Here is a 20,934-nt window from a genome sequence, read left to right on the forward strand (position 1 = left end):
CCCCCACCGGTTTGGGACAGTCAGGAATCCCAAGCAGGCAAATGGTGTGCCCCTCCTCCTCTCCAGCCTAGCCAACCAGGGGAATCGGGCCAGAACTATCTTGAGCCTGGGCAGAAACTGGAATCTTCCTTGGCTGGGCCCCAGAGACATTAACTCTTTGTAGATCGCTGGAGAAGCTCAATGATCACTACCATGTCGGTGGCAGGCATCTATGTGGTGCTCATGGTTGACCTGGGTTCTGGCGAGGACCCTGACATTAATCAGGGCAGGAACACCCCTCACCACACACCAAAGAAAGGGTAGAAAGTTTTTTGCATTTTGCACCTTACAAGGATCACAGAACACTAAGTACAGAGAGCGTTATGAGTAGGTTGCAGGTGCAGGGTGCCTGCAAGTGAGGAGGTGGCATGGAGAAGGTGCAGACTGTGAGGGTCTCGGCTGCGGCCCTGGCCCTCGGGGACCCGCTGGCCAGCTTCCCCTCCCCAGCTCACTCGCCAGCCAGGACCCCCAGCTGTCCTCACCGGTCCCGGGCGACAGCTGAAGGGAATGCTGGGGAGGGGATGGTGGTCTGGGCGGCGGGCGTTGGCCACACACGCGTGGCTGGCGCTCCGGGCCCCACTGCCCGCCCCTCCCCCGGCGGCGGCACTATTTTGGGTGGTGTAGACCCCGCCCCCACCTCCAACCGAGCCCTGGCTCTCCTGGCAGCTGGAGGGGTCGCGCTGCACCTCGGACCAGGGCCGCGACCGTCCACAGCCATGTCTGGCCGCTCGGTGCCGCACGCCCACCCGGCCACCGCCGAGTACGAATTCGCCAACCCGAGTCGCCTGGGCGAGCAGCGCTTCGGAGAAGGTACCGCGGCTTTGCCCCCACCCCAGCGCCCGGAATTCTGGGCTGACCTCCCGACGGTGCTGGCCTCCACCCACTCGGGGCTTAACTGAACTCCAGGGACGAGCCATCTCCTTTCCCATTCCCCCAGCCCTCCAAGCCGGCCTCTCCCCCTCCTGCTGACCACGGTGCAGACGTGATGCCCGTGGCTCTCTGACACCTGCCCCTTGCCCCTTGCCCCTTCCTGTTCTCCTTCTGTCTCCCCAGTTCTGCTTCGGTTCGGCCTCCTCCGCCCGCATCTGTCTCCTTTCTCCCCAGCCGCCTCTTTCCAGTCTTCTTGTCCCCTACCTCCCCTTCCCTGCTTCTCCTGACGCCCCTGCTCTCCCTAGTGCTCCTGTCCCATTTCACTCGTTTCCACCTCCTACTTCCTCACCCTGCCTCTTCCTTCTCTCTCTCTGCCTCTCAGGCCTCCTGCCAGAAGAGATCCTGACCCCCACCCTCTACCATGGCTACTATGTCCGGCCCCGGGCCACCAGAGCTGGGGAGGGCAACAGGGCAGGGGCTTCTGAGCTCAGGCTCAGTGAGGGCAAGTTCCAGGCATTTCTGGACGTAAGCCACTTTACCCCAGATGAGGTGACCGTGAGGACTGTGGACAACTTGCTGGAGGTGTCTGCCCGGCATCCCCAGCGCCTGGACCGCCACGGCTTCGTGTCCCGAGAGTTCTGCCGCACCTACGTCCTGCCTGCTGATGTGGACCCCTGGCGGGTCCGCGCTGCTCTCTCTCACGATGGCATCCTTAACTTGGAGGCGCCTCGGGGTGGCCGACATTTGGACACGGAAGTCAATGAAGTCTACATCTCCCTCCTCCCTGCACCTCCTGATCTGGAAGAAGAGGAGGAGGCAGCCAAAGTTGAGCCCTGAGTGCCACAGGCCCAGTACCCAGTGCTGTCCACCTCCTGTGGTGATACAGCAGTTGCCACCACCCCAGGGGTAGCAGCATCCTTAGGGGAAGGGAAAAGTGCTTGGGCCACATGTATGGTTTAGTCCCTTGGGATGTGTCCCAGCCTTTGGTTTGTTTCTGGGTGGAACGGAATAAACCCAAATCTTAGGGCCTTGCTTGTGCTGCTTCCTATTCTGTGGCCTGGAGGATGGGGTGGGAATGGATGGAGGTGGTCACAGCTAGAAACAAAAGTCCTCGGTTAGATATGCCCAATGCTACAGACCTCGAACTCACACTTGGATGCTGATATCAACACTGGCTCCCAATCAAATTCCTAGCCATAATTTTCTCACAATACAACAAAAGGGAGCATGATCCTAAGAGGTAAAAGGGATATGCCATCCAAACAACACAGAGAGAACTGTCTGAGCTGGTGATTAGAGACACAAAAACAAGATTCTCCAGGCTGTCTGGCCTGTTTTGGATCGGAGTTGGGAAAACAGGTTTTGGCTGGAGAGAGTTGCCTAAAGCCCTGTTTTCCCATATTAATGTCTAACCCCTGAAAATGGTCTCTGATTATGAGGGACCAAATATGTATACACAGGGACACAGACACAGAAACCACTTCTACTGTCAGCCAACCCCACAGTCTCCCTACCCTGTGCCCAGGGGAGGCCTGTGGGAGGAAGCATTTGCCTCATGGCTTGGAACATCCTGAAGATAGGAATCACTGTATCATCCCCCACATAATCCAAGCCTGAATGCAGGGGATCTAGGGCCACTGGTGTGATCGTGATGGCTAGGGAGGTGTCCTCTGGGCATAATGTTATTACTAGAGGTATGGGTGTGTGAGAGAAAGACTGGGGCTCTGACCCCTCACTTACTCTCTGTAGTAAAAAAAGCATGTGTGTGTATTCATTTTGGGGAGCGTCCAGAAGATCTCCCTGTCCCAAAATATATCTTTTACAAGGCTGTAGTGGATATCTGATTTTAACTTTGTTGGGTTACAGACGCACTTGAAAATCTGACAAAAGCTATAGATCCTCTTACCACAGAAAAGTATGTTTCCAAATTTGGCATACAATTTGAATAGAGTCCTTGCAGTCTATTCATGTGCTTTTCATAGGGAACTGTATATCCCTAGGATAAGAACCCTCATTTGAAGAATCCAATTTTTAAGCCCTGGCCAGTGGCTCAGTGGATAAAGTGTCAGCCTGGTGTGTGGATGTCCCAGGTTTGATTCTGGTCAGGGCACACAGGAGAAGCAGCCACCTGCTTCTCTCCCCCTCTCTCTCCTCCTTCTCTCCTTTTTCCCCTCCTGCAGCCAGTGTATCGATTGGTTAGAGCAGGGGTCGGGAATGTATGGCTCGCGAGCCAGTTGATGGCTGCATCTGACTCTCAGACAAATCTTTAATAAAAAAATAAAAACGTTGGCCCTGGCCGGTTGGCTCAGTGGTAGAGCGTCAGCCTGGCATGCAAGAGTCCCAGGTTCGATTCCTGGCCAGGGCACACAGGAGAAGCGCCTATCTGCTTCTCCACCCCTCCCCCTCTCCTTCCTCTCTGTCTCTCTCTTCCCTTCCCGCAGCCAAGGCTCCATTGGAGCAAAGTTGGCCCGGGTGCTGAGGATGGTTCCATGGCCTCTGCCTCAGGTGCTAGAATGGCCCTGGTTGCAACAGAGCAATGCCCCAGATGGGCAGAGCATCACCCCCTGGTGGGCATGCCGGGTGGATCCTGGTCGGGCGCATGCGGGAGTCTGTCTGACTGCCTCCTCGTTTCCAACTTCAGAAAAATACAATAATAATAATAATAATAATGTTAAAAATATAAAACATTCTCATGTATTACAATCCATTCATTTCCTACCGCTCATGTTCATGGTTGCAGGTGTCTGGAGCCAATCACAGCTGTCCTCCGGGACAACACCAAATTTTTATTGGATAATGCCTAATGTACACGGGTCATTATATGGCTCTCACAGAATTACATTTTAAAATATGTCGTGTCCATGGCTCTCTCAGTCAAAAAGGTTCCCGACCCCTGGGTTAGAGCATGGCCCCAGGTACTAAGAATAGCTCGGTTGGTAGCATCAGCTTCAGGTGCTAAAAATAGCTCGGTACTTGAGCCTCAGCCAGATGGGCTTGTCAGGTGGGAGTCTGCCTCACTATCTCCCCTCCTCTCACCTAAAAAAATTAAAATAAATAAAGAATCCCATTTTTGGTGAAAGGATTGCCATCAATTTAAAATGAAAGTATGGCCCTGACCGGGTTGCTCAATTGGTTAGAGCATCATCCTAATACACCAGCATTGCAGGTTCAATCCCTGGTCAGAGCACATATAAGAATTAATCAATGAACACATAAATAAGTTGAACAACAAATCAGTATTTCTCTCTTTCCCTTCCACTCTCTCTAAAATCAAATAAAAATTTTTTAAAAATAAAATAAAATGGGTCCTGGCCGGTTGGCTCAGCAGTAGAGCATCGGCCTGGCGTGCGGGGGACCCGGGTTCGATTCCTGGCCAGGGCACATAGGAGATGCGCCCATTTGCTTCTCCACCCTCCCCCCTCCTTCCTCTCTGTCTCTCTCTTCCCCTCCTGCAGCCAAGGCTCCATTGGAGCAAAGATGGCCCGGGCGCTGGGGATGGCTCCTTGGCCTCTGCCCCAGGCGCTAGAGTGGCTCTGGTCGCAACAGAGCGACGCCCCGGAGGGGCAGAGCATTACCCCCTGGTGGGCGTGCCGGGTGGATCCCGGTCGGGCGCATGCGGGAGTCTGTCTGACTGTCTCTCCCTGTTTCCAGCTTCAGAAAAAAAATAAATAAATAAAATAAAATGAAAGCATGCTTCAGAGAAATAACTGTTAATATGGTCATTCATTCATGAATTCAACAAATATTCATCAACCCCAAGTAATACACTATTGGGTATACATATTATAAATATAAATTATAAAAACTATATTCTCTTATTGTCTACTCTTGGAAACCTTAGTACCTAATTTATTGTATTGGAACAGCAAGAAAGACACGTTTTGCCACACAATTAAGTAGCCAAATTAAGGAGTCTTTATTTTAAAGCCAGTGACTGCACTGAGACCTAAGTCATTCAAGTCATGCGGCCCCGAACACAGTTTGGGGCTAGCTTTTAAAGACAAAATCACATACTGGTTGGGGTATGGGAAGCAGGGGAGCCTCAGCGAAGCATGGGACAAAAGCAATAAAACATATTCATTAATCTCGATAATAAGATCATTAAATCTTACTGTCTTGTTACAATGTTTATCTATAGGATCAATTTAAAGAAAAAAAATATTCTACACACTATGACCATAAGCTCAGAAGATGATAACACAGTAGTGATAAATGTTTCACATGCTTAACAAAAACATTTCTAAACATTCTAGGATTTACGACCCCCCCCCCCCCCCGACACATCTGCCGTTTGGCGAAGCTAACTTCAAGGCTGGGAGTAGGGAGTTTTAGACCTAAGTAACTTCTGGGGTTTCTGAGAGTTTAGGATAGAAAAGAAGCTAAATGAAGTTACTTATGGAAGAGCCTTTTTTAAAGTTACCTATTGCTAAAAGCCTTTTTCTCTATATTTCAGATTGAGAAGAAAATGGATTTTAAAAGAGCCTATTCAGATTTCAACCAAAACAGCTTCACAATGATCTGTTTTGTAACTGGGATTTTTACATGTGCTTTATTTAAAAGAAAAGTTTAGGCCATGTCCAGTTGGCTCAATGGTAGAGCGTCGGCCTGGTGTGCAGGTGTCCCAGGTTTGATTCCCGGCCAGGGCACACAGGAGAAGCGCCCATCTGCTTCTCCACCCCTCCCCCTCTCCTTCCTCTCTGTCTCTCTCTACCCCTCCCGCAGCCAAGGCTCCATTGGAGCAAAGATGGCCGGGGCGCTGAGGCCTCTGCTGCAGGCGCTAGGATGCCTCTGGATGCAACAGAGCGATGCCCCAGATGGGCAGAGCATCGTCCCGTTGTGGGCATGCCGGGTGGATCCCGGTTGGGCGCATGTGGGAGTCTGTCTGACTCCCTCCCCGTTTCCAGCTTCGGAAAAAATGCAAAAAAAAAAAAAAAAAAAAGAAGAAGAAAGAAAAAAAAAGTTTACTTAGGTAGAAAAAATAAATTGAGACTTCTGATTTAGTGCAAATCCCCACGACATCCAAAAATCTTAAAGCTTATTAGTCAACTTCTTTTGAGACAGAGAACTAAGAATTTCATAAAGTAGGTGAATTCATTTTCTTTTTGGACATATCTGTTATGAATTCTTCCTTTTATTGAACCAAAATATGCATTTCAGTAACATCTGCCTTTGGTTCTTGTTCTGTCCAGAAAATAGATGTAGTTCTTCTTTTACTTGAGAGTCCTTCAGATACTTAAATATTACCATCCTGTTCCCCTAAGGCTTCCTTTTACCAATTAAACATACCTAGATCTTTAACCATATCTTATAGGACTTTCCATATCACTTATTACCCAGACAACTTTCTCTTGAACACACTGCCTTTTGACCACATAAATTGAAATTTGACATGTAGACCTAAAATTATTATTCCAGTTGGGGACTGACTGGTTCAACTTCAGTGGAATAATCAATACCCTAGTTTACCACTCTAGATTTCTATAAATGCTGCTGTAGGCTACCAAAACACAGTGCTGGTTCCTTTCGTGTTTCTGGCCATGTAAAATCTCTTAGGTGTTTTCCTTTACATTAGAGAAAGTGGCCAGTAAGGGACCAAATGGGGAGGGCTTTGAGTGCCAGGCTTAGATATTTGGATAACAGAATGAAAAGAATGCAGTTAAGGGGAGAGTGCAGGACAGGTTGCCAGGGAGAATCACGGCATGAAATAAGAGGCCAGTGCGACAATGCTGCACAAGATAATGAAGCAAGGTGCTTTACCACCTGACAATCAGCTGAGAACAAGAAGAATTAGTGGCCCTGGCCGGTTGGCTCAGTGGTAAAGCCTGGCATGCAGGAATCCCGGGTTCGATTCCTGGCCAGGGCACACAGGAGAAGCGCCTATCTGCTTCTCCACTCCTCCCTCTCTCCTTCCTCTCTGTTTCTCTCTTCCCCTCCCACAGCCAAGGCTCCATTGGAGCAAAGTTGGCCCGGGCGCTGAGGATGGCTCTATGGCCTCTGCCTCAGGTGCTAGAATGGCTCTGGTTGCAATATAGCAATGCCCCCGATGGGCGGAGCATTGCCCCCTGGTGGGCATGCCGGGTGGATCCTGGTTGGGCGCATGCGGGAGTCTGTCTGACTGCCTCCCCGTTTCCAACTTCAGAAAAAAAAAAAAAAAGAAGAAGAAGAAGAAATAGCAACAATGGCTAGGGCTGACTGGGAGCTGCCCATGTGCCAGGCTATGGACTACAGCTTTACATATATTATCTTATTTAATCCTCACCATAATTCTGTAAGGCCATCACTCTTATTGTCCCCATTTTTCATAAAGAAAGAAGATAGGGAGGAGAGTCCCGGGTACCCTCTGTTGACTGTAGGGCTGAGTCGTGAGTCCTGAATACCCATGAAGAGCATACAAATACCTGGGCATCTGGACAAGGCACCAAAGGTGGGAGTGGGAGCAATGGACCCCAGCCTTATGGGTTTCACGAATTCTCCCAGACCCCGTGTTTACTACAGGGAATTGGCTCAAGTGCATCCTAGTTACTGGTGAGTGTGGAATGAGTGTAATTTGTGGTCATTGGTAGCAGCTAAGTTGAGGTGTAAGTGGGGATTCTATCCTTCTGTACTGGGAATGGGGAAGTAAGAGGTTAAGAAGTACCAAGGCCACTGAAATCATAGTCATATGACTTTCTACCAGGGAGGGTATTAAGTAATAGATTCAATCTTCCATTTTACAGTCCTAAGAAAATAAGTGATTTGCCCATGTTAATTTTGATAGCAAGGGAGAAAATATATAAAAGGAATCCATTTCCCTAAATTTACCATTCCTAGAGTCTCCAGTATTCAAACCTAGATTCTGGACAGGTATAATAATAAACACTGATACTGATAACCTTGAAAGTGAAACTCAATTAAAACTGAGTAGTGTTGGGAAACATAAGGTAAGATTCTTTACCCCATTATAGAGGGCATATACTTCAATAACAGTGTGATGTCACAGAGAAACCTCTCCTAAGGAAAACTATTTCTATCTCAGGTTTCTTTTTACTGAAGCTTGAAGCTCAAAGTTCATGGCTTCATCAAAGCAGCTCCAAATCCCCAAGGTGAGATAGTTCTCACCTGGAGACTGTGTGTATTCCTCTACTCTTTGGCTGAGAGCAGTCACCTGGGAATCCTTCCAGCAGGTGGCTTCCAAAGTCCAACCTGTTAGGTTGAAATCTGACACTGACAGATACTCCCTAGGAGCTGCTACTGAAAGCTAAACCGGGAACCAGGAAATGCACAGGCCTTTTATGTGGAGAAACAGCTGGTCTCCCTCGGAGAAGGTGACAGGAGCCCCATGGGAAACCTGCTCTGCTGCAGGGGAAGCTGGTGAGTAGGGGCAACTGGGGGGGGGGTACCATCTGTGTGGGTAGACATGGAGGCCCTGAGAAAAAGAGCCTGTAGAGAGTTGCCAACCTCTCACGCCACCTTCCTCTGCCTTAAACCTCCCTGTGCCACCAGCAGAACAGCACTTCCTTTCAGAATTCAGGAAACATGGCCCAGCCAGCTGTCACAAAATGTCCAGAGCAGGGCTGGAATGATGAATTGGCCTTGTTTCTCTTTGCCCTCCTCTTCCTTTCCTTTTCCTTCTGTCCCTTCCCTTCTTCCCCCAAATGGTGATAATAACTGTAGCACTTGATAGCTTACTATGACAGCCACTTTACAATCTTATTTAATTTTCCCGACAATTCAATGGGGGAGGAGGCCTTACTCCTTCTCCTGTTTTTACAGCTGAGAAGCTGAGGCTCAGAGCAGTTGTCCGAGGTCACATGGCTTGTAAGCCAGTAAACCAAGATTCCAGCCTACATCTATCTGACTTCAGAGATACTTTTAACCACTGCATAATAGTGGCTACCAAATCAAACAGCTCAACGTTGGAAAACTGTTTATTTAAAAGGGCAGCAGTGGGGAGAAGGAGACTATCCATGGAATATTTGAATATAACGTTCATACTTATTTGCTGTGTGACCTTAGGTAAATCCTCTTACTTCTCTTTCTTCTCATATGAAATATAGATAACATGACCAGTGTTGTTTAGATTACAGGTTTGAAGAGTAGAGCACATGTGAATGCCTCACTGTAAATTAATTTGTAATGTCTCCATTACTCTTTGTCATCACTATAGACCTTGGACCTGGTTTTATACAACCTGTACCTTCTTAGCTATACCATTCCAAGCCTGGGCTGGTGTTGGGGATATCCTGATTATGAATAAAGCATCATTATATTTAGATGGGTGAGGTGCATTGAAAAGGGCACATAATTGGCTGTGACTGGTTGGCTCAGTGGATAGAGTATCGGCTCAGTGGATAGAGTATTGGCTCAGTATGTGGATGCCCTGGGTTCAATCCCTGGTCAGGGCACACAAGAGAAGTGGCCATCTGCTTCTCCTCCTCACTGTCACCCCTTTGTCTCTTTTCTTTTCACAGCCAGTAGCTTGGTTGGTTTGAGTGGCACCCTGGGCACTGAGGATGGCTTGCTCGATTCAAACATCGAGTATAGACCTCAGACGGGGTGGCTGGGTGGATCCTGGTCAGGGTGCATGTGGGAGTCTGTCTATCTATCTCTCCTCCTCTCGATTAAAAGAAAAAAGAAAGAAAGAAATGAAAAGGGCACTTAATTTGGAGTCAGTACATTGGCTGCAAGTCCTGTTCCTACTACTCATTCATTTATCCATCAATTTATTAAACAAATATTCTACTCAACACCTATATGTACCAGGCATAGTGACAGAAGCAGAATACATAGTAGTAATAGGAAATGTGGTCTATGCTTTCTTGACTTAACCTAAAATTTTAGGGCCTTCATTGACCCATCTGTAAAATGTGAACAATACATGTTTCCTGATACATTGTCTGGACTGGAAAAGAAAAAAGCACATTTTAAACTCTGACATGCCCTACAGACATAGACTATCTGGAAACATAGAAAAGCTTCTAATGAAGGGGGTCTAACAGCTTCTTTCATCTCCTTTTCTCCCTAATCTTCATGTTCTTTATTTTTGGTTATTTTTCCTCTGGTGGTTGTAGTCACAAGTACTCCGCTTTGACTGACTCTGGGTATACGCCAGGCAGCTAGCTGAGTAATTTACATTTATTATTTTATTTAACTCTTACAATACTCCCATGAGAGTGAGATTTTATTATCATCTTCATTTTATTGATGAAAAAATGAAAGGAAGCCTAATGATGTTAAAAACTTGCTGAAGGTCACATGGCTAGTCTAATAGCAATTGTCCAACTCTAGATCCTGGCTGGAAACACTGCACCAGACATTCTAACCAAAATACCAGGTGGGACAAAGTAGGTTTACAGCTGTGAGTACACGAAACAGAGTTTGTTCTTGTATTATTATTACTTTTTCTAAAAAAACAATTTATTCATTTTAGAGAGGAGAGAGAGAGAGAGAAAGAGAGAGAGAGAGAGAAGGGAGGAAGGTGCAGGAACTATCAACTCCCATGTGTGCCTTGACAGGGCAAGCCCTCGGTTTTGAACCAGTGACCTCGGCATTCCAGGTCGATGCCTTATCCACTCTGCCCGCACAGGCCAGGCTATTATTACTTATTAATAAATTTTTATCATTTTTCATATGGACAACTGTAAACCTACTTTTGTCCTGGCCTGTAATTTTTTCTTCTTAAAATATTAGTAGGACTTTGTAAACGCTATTTCCCTCTATTTCTCATCATCTCAACAAACTTCCAGAAACTTAAATTGATATGATAATTAAAGAGATTTTTATTTTAAAATATTCTTTTCTGATTACAAAGTAATACATATTTACTGTGGAACATTTGTAAAATGCCTATGTGCATAGTTCTTTCTGTTTTTTGTTTTTGTTTTGTGACAGAAAGAGAGAGTCAGAGAGAAGAACAGATAAGGACAGACAGACAGAAAGAGAGAGCTCAGAAGCATCAAGTCTTAGTTGCGGCACCTTAGTTGTTCATTGATTGCTTTCTCATATGTGCCTGGGGGGGGGGGGGCTGCAGCAGAGCAAGTGACCTTTTGCTCAAGCCAGCAACCTTGGGCTTTAAGCCAGCAACCTTTGGGCTCAAGCCAGCAACCATGGGGTCGTGTCTATGATCCCATGTTCAAGTCAGTGACCCTGTGCTCAACCTGGATGAGACCCTGCTTAAGCCTGCAACCTCAGGGTTTTGACCTGGGTCCTCTGCATCCTGAGTCCAACACTCTATCCACTGCACCACCACCTGTTTAGGCTGAGTATCCATATTTGCCCCTGATTATTTCTTAGTATATGGAATGGCTACTTTAAAGGGTATGAATTTATTTAAGACTTTTTATACTTATTGCCAAGTGTATTCTAGAAAGATTATACCAATTTTTACTCTTACTATCAATGTGGGAGAGTACCCATTTAGTTTCCTTAATTTTAAGCTAAGAATAAAGTCTTATTATCTACGAGTAACTGAATATTCCATTTGGATTGTGTCCATGCATTGTACAATATCCAACTTGGAAGCAGGCTCCATTCACTAAAATTGGGTTGCGCAAGTCTATGGTATTTTAGAATTAATGTTTTCTTTATCCATTTAAGTAGAAGTAAGCAGGAAGACAATACTGACACAGGAAAGGAAATCAGAGGCTGGGATAAGGCTATGACTAGGCAGCAGTAAGGGAAAAGAAGAACCAAAGTGTCAGATGAGGAAATAGAAAGACCTAGAAGTATTTCAAAGCTTTTCTTCTGAACCACCCATAGAATTCACGTGGTGACTCTAATGGCTGTCAACTTAGCAAGTTGCAGTCAAACCAAAACACAAACACAAACACAAACATCTCTGTCAGATAAATGTGGGAAAATCCTGATTTTTCCACAGTAGCAAAATGCACATGATTTAGAAGTTTCCCTCTTTTTAAGTAGCAAAAGGAGGAAACTTTCTTGGGGAGACAGAAGTCAGACAAATAGAGTTGGTTTTGGTGAGAGCTGGAAATGTACTAGCAAGAAAAAACATCACAGTAAGCTCCAAACTATTCAGCCTATTTCCTCAGACAAAGGTTGTTCCTCTGGTCATCAAAGAGTTGACAATCACAGACACACTGGCTCCACTGGGGACCCCAAGGGCTCAGAAATGAGTATGAGAGGCCTGTCCTGCAGCCAGGGTGGGGTGGCTGAGTCACTCACCAAATTCAGAGTTCCCTGTGCTGTGGGCCAGAAAGGTTAAACATCTCTCACTTTCTCTGTTAATTAAAAACAAGGACAGGGAAGCAGGGAGGGAGGTCACCTGTTAGGAAAGGGCTTTAAGTAGCCCTCACAATGAGCCCTGGTTGTGGCAGCTTCAGTGACTCCCAGAATGAGAACCCCAGGTTGGTAGAGACCCCCTAAAATGGCAGTGAAGCAGAGGCAGGAGGGTCTTTGAGCACAGAAATATTCCATTATCTGGCAGGTTTCCCTCACCCTCTGCTGGAATTAGCCTGCTGGACAAGCCCAGAATAGCGCTCGACCCAGCTACGTCCCTGGCATGTAATGTCCGGTGGCCTGAGTCTGTATTTTGGGTTTGGTTATGTCAGTTGTACCACTCTGCCTTCCAGAACCATCCCTTTGGGAGAGGTGTGGTATCCTTGACAAATCCTTTGGGGCTGGCTCAGGAGGACTTTATGTTAGAGGGAGGTGAGGGAAGATTGTTGCAGAATGTTAAAGAAACCACAGAGCAAATGATGAAAGAAGGGAGATAGAGACCAGGGCTCTTACACATGGGTGATCTGTTTTTTTTTCTTTCACAGGAGCTGCCCATCAAATTTCCAGAGGAAAAAGAAAATGGGTAACTGGGGGGGGGGGAGGAGAGGGAGATGGGATAGGGTGGGGTGGGTAGCAAATTAAAGAAGATAATAGAAGTAGTGTATTTGGAAGGAGCATAAGGGTGGAAAAGAACAGTGTTGGAAGGGATAAAGGGAGACAGTGTACCACAGAGAATCTTTAGGTTCCTGGGTTCAAGACCAGCTCTGAAACTCTGGGTTTCATCCTTTTACTATCTCAGAGTGGCAAGGTTGGCTGCTCATTCTTTCATTCATCCAGCAAAAATGTACTGAGCATGTATATTTTATGTGAGGCTCTGACAGAGGCAAAGAGGCACAGGAAGAAGGACATAATGCCTTGGTCCTAAAGAAGTGGAATATCAAGTTTGAGAGATAGATATGTAAACAAGTAACTGTAATGCCAGCTACTTGTGCTATGCTAGAGGCATTTTCCTACTGTGGGAAAGTGGGAGGAAATACTAATGTTGAAAAAATAATAGCAAGTTCACAAGTTGGAAGAGGAGCAGAGGGAAGAGGCTATTCTGGCAAGGGAATTATCTTATTCAGAAGAAGGAAAGAAAGGAAGAAAAGAAAAGAAAAGAAGAGAAGAGAAAAGAGAGAGAAGAGGTTGATTTGATGGAAAGTGACCTACTATTGGGTGGCTGAGCACTTACTACGTTGCCCTGTAGTAGTCTGTGTAATCATTTGTCTCCCTTGGTAGATTGCAGGCTCCCTGAGGCAGAGGAAACCACCTACTCACTCTTACATTCCCATAGTGTGGCACAGAGCCTGGGACTCTAACAGGCTCTTAATATGTATTTGTTCAACTATGTTAAGGACTGGTAAAAAATGAGGATGGAAGATATGGGCTGATTGAAAAAGTCCAGATTGCATTCCCCATTAAGGAGTCTGGATGTGGGAATCCTAGAAGTGAAAAAGGTGAGAACAGATGTAGGGAGAGTAGTGAAAAGCCCACCGTAATAGGGTATGGCCAGAAACCCCTGCCATCATGGCCATGTAGTTTGTCACTGAATTCGGACAGATGGTAAAGAAACAGTGGAGTCAAGAAATGGCGGGCCATTCCTTTATTAAAGTCTCGCACTGGCCGACAAGCAAACACACAGAGCTCCCAAAGCCCTGATACAACCAGGAGAATCTTCTCCGGTTCCTCCTAGAATCAAAGGCCTCACCTGTCTCAGCGGAGTTCACAAAGCCCCGCACCTCTGGTTCCCATCTGCACACCTTCTCTCCCTCTGCAAAACTGGCTTCTTCTTCAGCACTCTGCATTCTCTCCACTCTCCTTGCAAAACTAGCTGGGCCCTCAAAGACCCCTCCTCCAGCAAACATTAGCAAAACAATAGCCCCTCCAAAGCAGGAATGCAATCCACAATTTGCAATCAACTGCCCTGCTCTGAGGGCACACACATGGCTGCCCAGCGCCATTTATTTTTATTTATTTATTTATTTATTTATTTTTATTTTTTTATTTTTGTATTTTTCTGAAGCTGGAAACTGGGAGAGACAGTCAGACAGACTCCCGCATGTGCCCGACCGGGATCCACCCGGCATGCCCACCAGGGGCAACGCTCTGCCCACCAGGGGGTGATGCTCTGCCCCTCCGGGGGGTCACTCTGCAGACCAGAGCCACTCTAGCGCCTGGGGCAGAGGCCAAGGAGCCATCCTCAGCGCCCGGGCCATCTTTGCTCCAATGGAGCCTTGGCTGCGGGAGGGGAAGAGAGCGACAGAGAGGAAGGAGGGGGGGAGGTGGAGAAGCAAATGGGCGCTTCTCCTATGTGCCCTGGCCAGGAATCGAACCCGGGACCTCTGCACACCAGGCCTACGCTCTACCGCTAAGCCAACCGGCCAGGGCCTATTTTTATTTTTTTAAATTCATTTTAGAGAGGAGAGAGAAAAGGAGAGAGACAGAGAGGGAGAGAGAGAGGAGAGAGAAACAGAGAGAGAAGGTGGGGAGGAGCTGGAAGCATCAACTCCCATATGTGCCTTGACTAGGCAAGCCCAGGGTTTCGAACTGGCAACCTAAGCCAGCGCCATTTTTTAACAATAAAAGTGAGCAAATTCAAAAAATACAAATTTTACAAACTCATTTGCCCAACAATAGTTTAACAGAGATTCGAAGAGGGCAACCTCAGTAGAGACAGGGAAGAGAGAATGGATTTAATTTGGGTTTCCTCGTCTTAGGAAGTCCATCACGATGGACACTGAGGTGGCAGCAGCAGCAGATACAGACACAGCAGAATGGCACAAAGGTAAGTAAGTACCTCTGTCCCTTCCTGGGGGGCTGCTCCGACAGGGAGAGAATGCCAGGGCTGGCTTTCTCCCCCTGGAGCAGACTGTAAGGCCAGTGGCTATGGTCATTGTAGTGAAGATGCAGGTTCTCATTGGATTCGGGCAGGTGGTGAAGAAACAATGGAGCCAGAAAGTGGTGGGCTATTCTGTTTATTAAAGTTTCCTAATGGTGGATGAGCAAACAGGCAGGGCTCACAGGCCCCTTAGCATTCTGGACTCACCTGGACTGGTAGGCCCCTACCAGCCTCAGCATGGCTCCCAAGCCTCTCCTCTCTCTTTCTTACTCTGTCTCTCTCTCTCTCTCTCCACTAGCAAAACAGGCTGAGGGGAAAAAAACCCCTTCTCCAGCAAACAGTAGCAAACAATCATACCTTCCAAGCAGGAAGGCAGTCTGCAATTTACAATTTCCCACCCTGAGGGCAAACAGCTGCAGTCTTTCATAGACTATACACAGAGCGCTGCCCCAATATAAGCGAGCAAACCTAACATACGTTTCACACTTGAAACACATTGGTTTGCCCAACACAGACAAGTTTCAGTCATCTACAGAATGTGCTTGTTCTGCCCATCCTCCAAAGTGCAGGGACATCAGTCTAACTGACCCTACTTTGAAGGCAAGAGACCAAACCAAGTCAAGAATCTGTCCTAATGCTGTTCATTCTTTGCAGGGACATGACACAACAGTTCATATGTGTGAGTGGGCGTTGGAGCAGCCCGCAGATCTGGAAAGGAGCCAAAGCCTCAGGTCAGAGGACAACAGCTTGCATTACGCAGTCATTCAAGTGTGTGGCCATACCCAGCCACGCTCTGCCCAGGAGTTGCAGCACCAAAAGTCAGAAAATGCTACAGAGTACACCACCCTGTCCTTCCCTCAGGCTTATGACTGCAAGAACGGAACCCTAGTGTGAGCCTTGGGAAGGCAGGACCAGTCTCCAACATTTCACCATTACTCACGTGGGAGAATCTACTGTTTTGAGGAACTGAATGGCAGCCCAGGAATGGCAGCCACATTTTAAGCTTAAGGAATTCAAGAGCCCTTGGAATTTTGTGTCCGCACTCTTGCTCTCTCCCCTATGCCTATCCCTTTTTGGCCACTGTTAGCTTGGAGTTATATTTGAGTTAGCCTGGAGTGAATGGAATTGCACAAAATGAGGGCTCTACGTATAGTGTGCATGAAGGTCTATTTTGGTGCCTACTTTTGTTCCTACTGTCAAGAAAAGAGCAGAAAACACAGGTTACCCCTTGAACACTTAAGCTGATCTTGTTGAACTTATTTAATTGTATCCCTTTTGTATACCCTTAACACCAAAGCTGAAGGATAGGTGCTCTGACAAAGCATTCTGGACTTTCGTACACAGCCCCCAGGCCTGGCTCAGGCCAGTTCCTCAGTGGCTTGGTCAAGGGTCCCAACCTAAACAGATACATGGGGGTGGGGCTGAGGGGTGGGGGAAGCATTTCCCGATCATGCGTTACAAGGGTTGCAAGTCACTGACAATGACAGCACTGCGTGGCCAGACTGTTGGCTCTGGAAGGCGCTGGGTCACTAAGAGCAATAAATCGCTTACTGAATGTGCCTATCGCGTTTTCTCAGGAGGTCTGCGGGCTCTACTTCGCGCTCCACTCTGGCGGGCCTCGCCTGGAGCAGAGCGGGGTCCCGAGGACCAGCAAGAGAGCTTCCACAGGCAGCACCAGGAGCTCCTCCGGCAGGTCTGGGCGGGTAGGGAGGAGCGGCCAGGCTCCGGCCAGCAGAAGGCGGGTCCGGACAGACTGGGGGCGGGGTCCAGGCCGGCAGGAGGCGGGTCACGCGGTCCAGCTGGAGCCAGCTGGAGGCGGGTCTGGCGGCGGGCCCCGTGTCACCATGGCAGCGGGACGCAGCTGCGGCGCCGCAGCAGGAGACCCGGCTGGGAAGGCTGGGGACAGAGATGCTGAACCACACCGACTTATGATTTAAGAGGTAAGTGCCAAAAGGCAGCGGGTCACTGGGAAGTATTATTACGACCAGTTGAACGCCCAGATCAGGACTGGGACGCGCGGAGGGGCGAGGGAGGGGTGAGAAGGAGGCTGTGGAAGTTTCGAACCCGCTATGAGCCGGGCGGGTTCTAGCGTGCCATTACTGATTCATACTTTCAGAACTCGGAGTGGTAATAATGCACTTTCCCTTCACAGCTTGGACACTATCCTTTCCAAATGCAGCGGGCCCTCGGGTTGACCCTGGGCGGGATGTCTCCTTAGAATGAAGAGCGTACTGAAAAAGGAATCACAGCGCACACTAAGCTGGCAGCGATAGTATCGACTTAGTAGAGTGTGAGGATTTTAAGCACTTAGGATGGTAGGTACATAGTCTGTAGTCAAATGATCTGCTATGAGTATTTCTGTCGGGATTTTCCCCGCCTATTCTCTGGCATATAGTGCGTGCAAGTGGGTTCAGAAGCCGTGACAAGAGCCCATTTCCTATTAGCTGGGGCAATTAAATGAACTCTATTTCCAAGAGTTATTTACTGTGACGGTCAAATAAGATGATGTATAGGTGGTGGCACTTTATAAACTTAAAGTGCTATTTCAAAAAGTCTGTTATAGAATATAAACTCCGTGTTTAGAGTGTAAATACAACACAATCTACAGATCAAATGCTATAGAAATGTTTACCTGAAACCTATGTACTTTCTCTTTTTTTTTTTTTTTTTTTTTGAGAGAGAGAGACAGACAGACAGGAAGGAAGAGATGAGAAGCATCAACTCATAGTTATGATCACAACCCTAGCACTTTAGTTATTCATTGATAGCGTTCTCATAAGTGCCTTGATGGGGGAGGGGGATCTCCAGCTGAGTCAGTGACCCCTTGCTCAAGCCAGTGACTTTGGGCTCAAGACAGTGATCATGGATGGGATCAGGTTGATGATCCTACTCAAGCCAGTGACCCTGCAATCAAGCTGGTGAGCCTGTGCTCAAGCTGGTGAACTCAGGGTTTCAAACCTGGGTCCTCAGTGTCCCATATCGAAGCTCTTTTCAATGTGCCACCACCTGGTCACATGTGTGTGTGGGTTTTTTTGGTGTTGTTGTTGCTGTTTTATTTGTTTTGTTTTTTAAGATTTTTACAGAAAGAAGAGAGGCGGGCAGGAATTGGAAGCATCAGCTCCTTGCTTTTCATATTTACTTGGACCGAGCAAGCCCAAGGTCTATGTACTCTTATTGATCAGTGTCACCCCATTGCATTTGATTTCTAAATAATAAAAAAGAATATAAATTCTGCCTGTCTAGTTTAACACTGAATTTCTGAGGATGAAAGGAAGTGTGTGTCAGAAGCAGCGCTCCCAGTATTTCTCCTGATTGTCTTCAGAATCCTTGTGGTCTTAGACTGTGTGAAAGGTAGAAAGGCGGGAAAATGCATCCTTGTTTCACTAATGATAGGGAAGCATGCTCTTTATTACTATTAAAACTAAGTGACTAGTTTAAAAAATGCCATAGCCCCATTGTGCTTTATAAGACCTTAGGTTAGACTTCCTGCTAACCAGTATCCTATTTCTGATACTTCTAGATGATTTAAGTTCATAGGTTTGAGGCAGGGGCTTGACCCAACTAGATTGGTTTAGCTTTTGGAACTTTTTTCTTCCCTGTATTTTTATACATCTTCCTCTTCCTACTTCAAGGTGGCCCAGATCTGGCTCTTCTGGGGACTCTGAAGATGGGGACCCTTGTGTTTATGAGACTCTGTAGCTCCCTGCTTCCAGCAGAGCCCTCTGTGAATTTCTGGCATACTGTTTGGGAGGAATGTGATGACATTAATGGGTTTTCAGTACAGTTCTACCACTGGGGGATTTTCCCTCAGGATTCAGGTCCTGGAACTAAATTGTAATATATCTGCTTTCTTTGTTTGCTTCTACTTCTTGTGGAAACTCTAGCTCACTTGATTCTTTATCTTTATCTGGAATTAATAAAACCAGGCAGAGGCTGAAAAAGTCTAGCAATTAATCAGAACATATGTATTTAAAAGATTTAAATTGGAGCCTTGGCCAGTTGGCTCAGTGGTAGAGCATATGCTGGGCATGTGGACGTCCCGGGTTCGATTCCCAGTCAGGGCACACAGGAGAAGCAGTAATCTGCTCCTCCACCTTTCCCCCTCTCCTTCCTCTCTCTCTCTTCCCCTCCCACAGACAAGGCTCCACTGGAGCAAAGTTGGCCCCGGGCGCTGAGGACTGCTCTGTGGCCTCCACCTCAGGCACTAGAATGGCTCCGGCTGCAACAGAGTAACACCCCAGATGGGCAGAACATCGCCCCCTGGTGGGCATGCTGGGTGGATATCAGTTGAGTGCATGCCGGAGTCTATCTGACTGCTCCCCACTTCTAACTTAGGAAAACAAACAAACAAACAAACAAAACAACAATTCAAATTGGCTCTGACTGGTTGCCTCATTGGATAGAATGTTGGCCTAGCATAAGGACATCTGGGGCTCAATCCCCGGTCAGGGCACACATGAGAAGCGACATCTGCTTCTCTTCCCCTCCTTCTCCCCTTTCTCTCTCTCTTCCTTTCTTGTTTCAAGCAAGCATCAGCCTTGGCCTCCAGCACTGAGATTAGCTCAGTTGATTCGAGCATTGGTCCCAGATGGGGGTTGCTGGGTGGATCCCAGTCAGGTTGCATGTGGGAGTCTCTCTTTCTCCCTTCCTCTTAAAGAAAAGATTTAAATAATGTTTTTGTAAAAACAAGCATGTTAATTATAGAGCATTAGAGAGATACTAAAACCATGATTTGAGAAAACCATAATCCTTCCATCCAGAAGCAATCATTATTAATATTCTAGAATGTTTTCTTCTAGTCTTTTTTCTATGTATATTATTTACATATTTGAAGTGAGATGTACATACTTTTTGAATTTTGCTTTTTTAAACTTAAGGTTTGTTAGTTCAAAAGTATTGGCCCTGGCCGGTTAGCTCAGTGGTAGAGCGTCGGCCTGGCGTGCAGGAGTCCCGGGTTCGATTCCCAGCCAGGGCACACAGGAGAAGCGCCCATTTGCTTCTCCACCCCTCCCCCTCTCCTTCCTCTCTGTCTCTCTCTTCCCCTTCAGCAGCCGAGGCTCCATTGGAGCAAAGTTGGCCCGGGTGCTGAGGATGGCTCCATGGCTTCTGCCTCAGGCACTAGAATGGCTCTGGTTGCAACAGAGCAAGGCCCCAGATGGGCAGAGCATCGCCCCCTGGTGGGCATGCCGGGTGGATCCCGGTTGGGCGCATGCGCAAGTCTGTCTGACTGCCTCCCTGTTTCCAACTTAAGAAAAAAAAAAAAGAAAAAAAAGTATTAAAATATTTGTTTTAATGTACGTACAAATATTTGGTAAACATGATATCTGTAATTTTCTTGACCTTTCCACAATTGTTGAACTTTTAGGTTTCACTCTCCCTGTTGTAAATAACTAACTGATTTCCTTGTTTAAGACTTTTTTCTGAGGGCAGAGTCTCAGAAGTGGAATTCCTTGGTGAAAGAATGTGAACATTTTAAGTAATAAGTTAACTTTAATAAGCTTCAAAAATTTTTTTATTGATTGATTTTAGAAAGAGAGTAAGAAGGGTTGGGGGGATCAGTTTGTTGTTCCATTTATTTATGCATTCACTGGTTGAGTCTTGTATGTACTCTGATCTGGAACCCACAACCTTGCAGTATAGGGATGACACTTTAACCAAATGAGCTACTTGACCAGGGCCTTAAGTAGTAAGTTACCTTTTAAAAGAAGAACTGTGATGTACATCCTTCAGAAGGCAGAGGGACGTTAACTGGGAGTTAGAAGAGTCTTTAGTAGAAAGCTGGCTACCTCTTGCGATGAGACCTTGGGGCCTGCAGAAAGACTATTTCATGACAGTGTAATTAGTAATGTGGAGCCCTAACACATTATGAATGGCAGTCCAGAGGCATGGGAGCATTTATAGTGTTTTCGTAGTAGAGAAACTTTCAAAATGTC

The 20,934-nt window shown here is 46.9% G+C and overlaps 3 protein-coding genes across 6 annotated transcripts in view; all 3 read left to right on the top strand.

The window, feature by feature from the left end:
• Positions 1 to 370: 370 nt before the first annotated feature.
• HSPB2 (heat shock protein family B (small) member 2) lies at positions 371 to 1,940 on the top strand. Of its 2 annotated transcripts, none has more exons than XM_066244630.1 (2): positions 371 to 849; positions 1,454 to 1,940. In XM_066244630.1, exons 1-2 carry the CDS (start codon positions 408 to 410, stop codon positions 1,744 to 1,746), a joined length of 735 nt encoding a protein of 244 aa, XP_066100727.1. In that variant the 5' UTR covers positions 371 to 407; the 3' UTR covers positions 1,747 to 1,940. The 2 variants fall into 2 exon arrangements, with proteins under 2 accessions (XP_066100727.1, XP_066100718.1); XM_066244621.1 differs by having other exon boundaries at positions 378 to 849; positions 1,292 to 1,940.
• A 6,182-nt stretch (positions 1,941 to 8,122) lies between these two features.
• C1H11orf52 (chromosome 1 C11orf52 homolog) lies at positions 8,123 to 16,542 on the top strand. The gene is made up of 4 exons (XM_066244657.1): positions 8,123 to 8,259; positions 12,669 to 12,706; positions 14,880 to 14,947; positions 15,656 to 16,542. Exons 1-4 carry the CDS (start codon positions 8,228 to 8,230, stop codon positions 15,893 to 15,895), a joined length of 378 nt encoding a protein of 125 aa, XP_066100754.1. The 5' UTR covers positions 8,123 to 8,227; the 3' UTR covers positions 15,896 to 16,542.
• A 21-nt stretch (positions 16,543 to 16,563) lies between these two features.
• The window catches only part of DIXDC1 (DIX domain containing 1), a 78,750-nt gene continuing 74,379 nt past the window's right edge, over positions 16,564 to 20,934 (top strand). Inside the window, exons 1-4 of one of the 3 annotated variants that reach the window (XM_066244565.1) lie at positions 16,564 to 16,941; positions 17,154 to 17,316; positions 18,245 to 18,352; positions 18,634 to 18,725. In XM_066244565.1, the coding sequence (XP_066100662.1) occupies positions 18,669 to 18,725 (57 nt within the window). In that variant the 5' untranslated portion in view covers positions 16,564 to 16,941; positions 17,154 to 17,316; positions 18,245 to 18,352; positions 18,634 to 18,668. The remainder of the gene's footprint in view (positions 16,942 to 17,153; positions 17,317 to 18,244; positions 18,353 to 18,633; positions 18,726 to 20,934) is intronic. The other 2 variants (XM_066244575.1, XM_066244598.1) reach the window with 2 other exon arrangements.

Source organism: Saccopteryx bilineata, chromosome 1 (assembly GCF_036850765.1).
Source record: "Saccopteryx bilineata isolate mSacBil1 chromosome 1, mSacBil1_pri_phased_curated, whole genome shotgun sequence".
In the NCBI taxonomy this organism is placed as follows: domain Eukaryota; kingdom Metazoa; phylum Chordata; class Mammalia; order Chiroptera; family Emballonuridae; genus Saccopteryx; species Saccopteryx bilineata.